This window comes from Montipora capricornis, chromosome 10, assembly GCF_036669925.1.
Source record: "Montipora capricornis isolate CH-2021 chromosome 10, ASM3666992v2, whole genome shotgun sequence".
Classification (NCBI taxonomy): domain Eukaryota; kingdom Metazoa; phylum Cnidaria; class Anthozoa; order Scleractinia; family Acroporidae; genus Montipora; species Montipora capricornis.
Window position 1 is genome coordinate 49,481,691 of NC_090892.1, and position 6,031 is coordinate 49,487,721.

The 6,031-nt window shown below is 40.2% G+C and overlaps 2 protein-coding genes across 4 annotated transcripts in view; one reads left to right on the top strand and one right to left on the bottom strand.

Annotated features, from left to right (window-relative positions):
- The first annotated feature begins 815 nt into the window (after positions 1–815).
- Positions 816–2,858, top strand: LOC138022018 (cannabinoid receptor 1-like). Its single transcript, XM_068869044.1, has 2 exons — positions 816–1,098; positions 1,716–2,858. Exon 2 carries the CDS (start codon positions 1,722–1,724, stop codon positions 2,685–2,687), a length of 966 nt encoding a protein of 321 aa, XP_068725145.1. The 5' UTR covers positions 816–1,098; positions 1,716–1,721; the 3' UTR covers positions 2,688–2,858.
- A 3,085-nt stretch (positions 2,859–5,943) lies between these two features.
- LOC138019773 (uncharacterized) overlaps positions 5,944–6,031 on the bottom strand; it is a 56,343-nt gene continuing 56,255 nt past the window's right edge. For all 3 annotated transcript variants that reach the window (XM_068866649.1, XM_068866648.1, XM_068866650.1), the window contains one exon: positions 5,944–6,031. This exon is cut by the window's right edge and continues 911 nt beyond it. The gene's annotated coding sequence lies outside the window, so the exon portion shown is untranslated.

Consider the following 6,031-nt stretch of genomic DNA (forward strand, 5'->3'; position numbering starts at 1 on the left):
ATATCTACTACTAGTTCGGTCGCTAAAAAAATCTGGCGGCTAGCACAAGTTTTTTTTTAAGCCTTGAATGAAGTCACGATCATGAAAACTAAATGTGCAATGAGCATAGTTGGTCTTGAAATCTTAGAGTCTGTCCGTAAAAGTGTATGTCGGTAGTCCAAGCCAGTACAACCCAACTGAACCAACATCCTTTATTTTCTTGTCGATCGAGAAGGGTGAAATTTTCGTTAGTCAAGCAGATCTAGCAGTAATGTATGTTTGATTTCCATCTCCAGCACGTTTTGGGCTGCGCGTACAGTCAGTTTTTGAGCAATATCTTGTGCCACAGTAGGTTCTGAAAATAAACAGCTTTATTTAAAGCGTCAATTACGTAAACTCTGCGGATCAACTCGTATGTTGGTTTTGAAAGGATGGGAATTCCGAGAACCCCAACAAAATAGAGAACGAACAAACTCCAGCTTGATATCAATCAAATCTATTTTTTTTTAAAGATAACTTTGAGAAAGAGAGACCCACACTAGAGGTGCTCCTTAAAAAGTATTGATCTGGTACAATGCATTGTTCTTCAAAGGATGCCGCCGCGCTACAAATAGTGGCCGGGTATTCTTCAGAATTAATTAAAAAGAAGAAGGGACTTCGAGCGCGGCCACGTTTTGAAACTTTCTTTTTCACCACAGATTATGCGTTACAGCACTAGCTGGGAAACTATATCTAGAAATTAAATCAACCTCATTCACTTAAATTACACCAAATGTTTGATCTTTTTCCCTTAATTTTTGACGCTGTAGAAATCTGGACAAAATGGAAAGTTAATTAAACATGTTTGTCAACTGGTCCTGGGTGTCCTTCAAATAATCTACTTGTCTAAACTGACCTTCTTGGCAGTATCCGAAGTCGAGTTGACACACATATTGTATGTTTTGTTTTTAATCTAGCCAAGGTTCACATCTACACCTCCGTAAACTCGCATAGCGAAGAACGCGTTCATGTTGTGGAAGATAATCACAATTATTACAAAAAATCACCCGAAGGAAGTGGTAACTGCAGGTTGTGTTGACTGGTTTGCAATCTGACCAAAATCTATCCCTTCCTGATCAGGTGAGTTAACAAAAATGCTGAAAACATTTAGCATTTCGTAATATTCTTGAAGCCCCAATTGCCATCACCTGAAGCGCCAAAAATTATTAGCTAACATCATGTCCCTGGGGCAATGTTTAGTTAGTTGATCATGAAGAGGCAGTCCTTGATGACGTTTAGCTCGTTGGCTTTCCAACGGCTACAATGGGATTCATTTCCCTCGCTCAATCCATCACATCCGTTTTAGTTACGGTCCAAATAATGCCCTTTACAATTACGAAACGAAATAAAACACATATCCTTGTTGGCCAAGAAAGCAATGTTTTCGTGTGCATCTCTCTGTCAGTTTTAATCTACTATTATCTGAATGGAAAAGATAGAAAAACGCTGAATTCTCGTGGTCACGTGATTCATTCGCTGCACTTTGAAGATCATTAACATTAGTTGTTGCCACTCAGTGGGGACAACAAAGGTATAAGGATCTTCTTCATTTGTAAGTGATACTAAGAGCTTTCGCTTACTAAATCGGACGCTCTACCACTAAGCTACAATTAAGCGGAAAGATAATTGTCTTCCTAAAAATCAGACCATGAAAACTAGTCAATGAGTAATTCTACGCTCTTCTTTTTGTTTTCCAGTGTACCATGAACGCGACCACCAATAACACGTTAAACACTTTCACAGATCACTCAGCGGAAATCACAGAGAGGCCATGCCTTGTTACAGAAACAATTTCGGAAACGTTTCAGCTGAATTACTTTTATTACTCGAATTTTATTTTCACTCCCATAACAGGCTTGCTGGGGCTCTGGTGTTTCTTGTCAAACGGGTCAGTCCTGTTTGTAATTCTCAGGGGTAGGCTTCATATCAACGCAGGGCTGTTCACGCTCTGTAGTTTGACCTTGACTGACCTGATTTGGGCGGGTTTGGTTGTCCCGTTATACCTCAGTTTTAGAGTGGCTGAATTAATATCTGGTCAAGCCTGTTCCAATCGTAGTGACTGGGACAATCCAGTTATGGTGTCCGCTTTCTTTCTTTGTTTATTCTCAACGGTGGGAACCCTGGGTGTCATGAGCGTGGATCGGTACTTGGCAGTTTCCAGGCCATTGTGGTACAAAGTCCATGTAAACAAGCGGCACACGATCTCTGCTTGTTGCGCAGTTTGGGTTATTTCATTATCAATAGTAGTTCTAAAGCAGGTAGAAATCTTTCCTCGCCGGGCGATCGAGTTATTTGAGGCTCTTTATATTGGGCCGATTGCTCTCCTGGTTATCGGTTTCCAGGTGTCGTCACTTGTTGTGCTTCGCAGACATAACAATGCAGTTGCAAACATGAACGAAGGTAGTGCACAGGTCCCGAATCTAATAAGTGCCATTGAACGCCAGCTGGTTGTGGTTACTCGCCATGTTGTAGCCCTGCTGGGTATCAGTATCATTCCTGTGAGCGTTTTAGTAGTTTTGTCCGCAATTACTGACATACAACTCTCCGGCCTCGCGGAACCTCTTTATTTCCCTATCGCTACTCTATGCTCTGGCATTAACCCTGTTCTATATTACAGGGGAAACGACCACATACGACAAGAAATAACTAAAATTGTCAAATGCCACTAAATTTACCCAGATAGCTTGTTTCTGCCTCCGTCATCATGTGACACCGAGAAAAAGGAGGAATTAGATTTAACAATTATTCGCCGAAGGCGAATAATCACTGAGCCTGAGGCAAATAATTGTTTTACTATAAATACACAGGTGATTATTTCAAAAAAGAGAAAAAAAAATTTTCAACGCGAAATTATCTTCACTTACAGAAGCAAAACGACTACTGGCAGCCATTTTGTCCGTCGAGGTGATTATCGGCTGATAATCCGAGATAGCGAGCCAATGAGAGCGCGCGATTTTGTGTAATCACCTGTATATTTATAATAATATTAGATAATAGTCATAACACGCAAGAAAAGATGAGCATGCATTGTTTGTCAGTCCCTTTTTCTCTTCTAATTTGTAAAACAACGATGATCATATGATCAAGGTGGAGGATGTGTAAACCTACCCTGCGCGCACATTGTTTGAGAGAAATCACTGCGAACAACCGTTCGATTTTCCATCGAGCATGCGCGAACTACGTCACGCCCCACGTGATGCATTTGACATCAAGTCGTCTTCTTTCGCGGGAAAACCTTCAGCTCACAATGAGCGTTTCTACAACGCTGGGCGTGGGGCTCTAAAACGAGTGAAGCTTGAAATTTATCACAACAAACTCCGACAAAAGTACGCCCTAGAACCACGTCAAAGAATTACGATGTGTGTTACCTCACAGGCCATCAACGCAACGCAGAAGTTATTTTGTCAAACGCATGCGAAAGCACCAAAATATGTTTACTGACTCGTTTAGTTTAGACGACCGTGGGGCTGGACGGCGGCTCGTTCAAAGGATCGAAGGGTTGCTCGCAGCGTTTTCTTGAAACGTTTACGTCTCATACCAGTTGAATTCCCCGGATAGTTGATACACAATGTCCATTGTGAACAACTTGGAATGACCGAGAAACGCGTAGGTGCGTCTTCATGTGACGTTCCCGCCGCCGACTTTGCCGTTTTACTTTAAGTCCTTAATGTTTAAAAATAAAGCAAATACCAGTGTATACATGAATAATAAAAGTGAAAGGTCCATTGCGATTATAATAACTACAAGAGGATACAAGTAGCTGACTCTTTCTCTTTATAATCCGCTGTCACAGCGTTTTATGTTCCTTCGTGTTATCTGTTCCCCCGAACACTAGTGCTGTGCGTTCCCCCTTCGCCTAAACACTGATGCATAAAAGCTAACCTTAGGCCTAAACAAAAGTTTTTAGGCCTAAGGTTAGTTTTTATGCATGTTTAGGATACTTTCTGTACTATTATTCTGCTATAATACTGGCGAAGGGGGAAACACACAGCACTAGTGCCCAGTGTTCGGGGGAACAGATAACACGGGAAAACACAAAACGCTGTGACACCACCTTACGCGGGTCACAGACTGTGTGACCATATAATATAATAGAATATATTATACTATATTATATTATAAATATGACAATACATGTGACAATATCATGACTTGAAGACAATTGTCTGAGCCAAAAGTACATCAGTGGAGGCAGTCTACATCTTGGTCAGTGCTCTCTCTGTTTTGCTTTGCTGCTTAGTCCGTCGTCGCAATACTTAAATGATTCGTTAATGACAAAGCGTACGCTGAGAAGTCTTTCCGTGGAAAAAAAATTAATTACGCTACACTATCTATATATAGCAATAGATAAACAGAAAATGATCGACTAAAAACAGATTGAAATTAAGTTATCATTTATGACGTAACTGGAAAATGAAATTTACGCCTGCGTAGCAAAATCTGTCCTTTTAAAGGGGGAAACTGCACTCCACCGAAAAAGTAAACTTTCCTTAACAGGAAATGATGTTAACAATCAAATTTGTTTAATTTTTTTTCAACGGACGCGTTTATAATATATTCGAAATGAATTTTTGGTCAAAAGTTGCCCGCGATGCAAATCATCTAACTGACTTTTTCCATTCTATTTTTTTTTTTACTACCTAGTCGTATGACCACTTAGTTTTAAAACTAAGCTTAAAAAAATAGAAAGAAATACCTGAGAGCGTTCTCAAGCAGAAAACTTACAGTTGTCAAATTTTCCAAAATGTCAGTTTTAATTTGGAAAAAGAAGAACATCCTAATCTTATGGCATCCTTGGATCATATGTCGACTGTTACGTCAGCTCAAGTAAATATAAAAATGAAAAAGTGAGTTTGTACTCATTTGCTATGGTAGGCTAAACACTATCACAAAGATTTCGCGCTTTCGATTCGCTTGGAAAGGGAGGCTAGGTGAACTTCCAAATAGCGCACATTCTCACAAGCAGATCCTCGTGCCGTTTCAGTCAACATGTAGCTACGGGCTGTGACAAAATTCCTTGGAACACTACACGAATATACCGATCTCAAGCTTTCGCGGCTCACTCTCCCCCTCACAATGTTGTTTGCACGCGAGTTTCTGAGTCCATTTCGTAAAACAACATCGTGGGACGGCAAGGTATTGCAAAGTGTTTCAAAAATTTTGTCAGAGGCGGTAGTTTCAAACCTCGAAGTCCATGAATCATGGGCTTCCGGATCTTCTTCGCAATCTCTGTAAAACAAAAGTTAAGTGAAGCTATGATCTTCGCAGTTATGAGCGCAATTTTTGCAATTGCGTAGAGAAGTCTGAGAAATTCAGGATTTCAACGGGGTTTGAACCCGTGACCTCGCGATTCCGGTGCGACGCTCTAACCAACTGAGCTATGAAGCCACTGACGTTGGGAACTGGTCATTTGTGGGTTCTAATGGTCCCGTGAGGAATGAATCAATGATGAAATGGTATATATGAAATGAATCATATATGAACTGCGGATATGAAATCAAGTGAAGCTATGATCTTCGCAGTTATGAGCGCAATTTTTGCAATTGCGTAGAGAAGTCTGAAAAATTCAGGACTTCAACGGGGTTTGAACCCGTGACCTCGCGATTCCGGTGCGACGCTCTAACCAACTGAGCTATGAAGCCACTGACGTTGGGAACTGGTCATTTGTGGGTTCTAATAAACAAAAGTTGTTGCCAATGTTTGACAACAGAAGCCCCATTGGTAATTGTAAAACGGAAGCCTTTACATTTATTATGTATTTTATCATAATCATAATCATCATCAATCTCATTATTATTATAATTATTATTATTATTATTATTATTGTGACTGTTGTTTTTGTTAAACGGCAGTGATAGCGTGATGAGCGCGCAAAACGAGAGATAATGAACGTGCTGCCGAGGTACTCGCACAATGGTTGGTAGATTAATTAAACTTCCTATAATTTATTAATCACAATTTAAAATTCCACACTATAACAGATGAAAGTCACAATTAACAAATACATTTCACC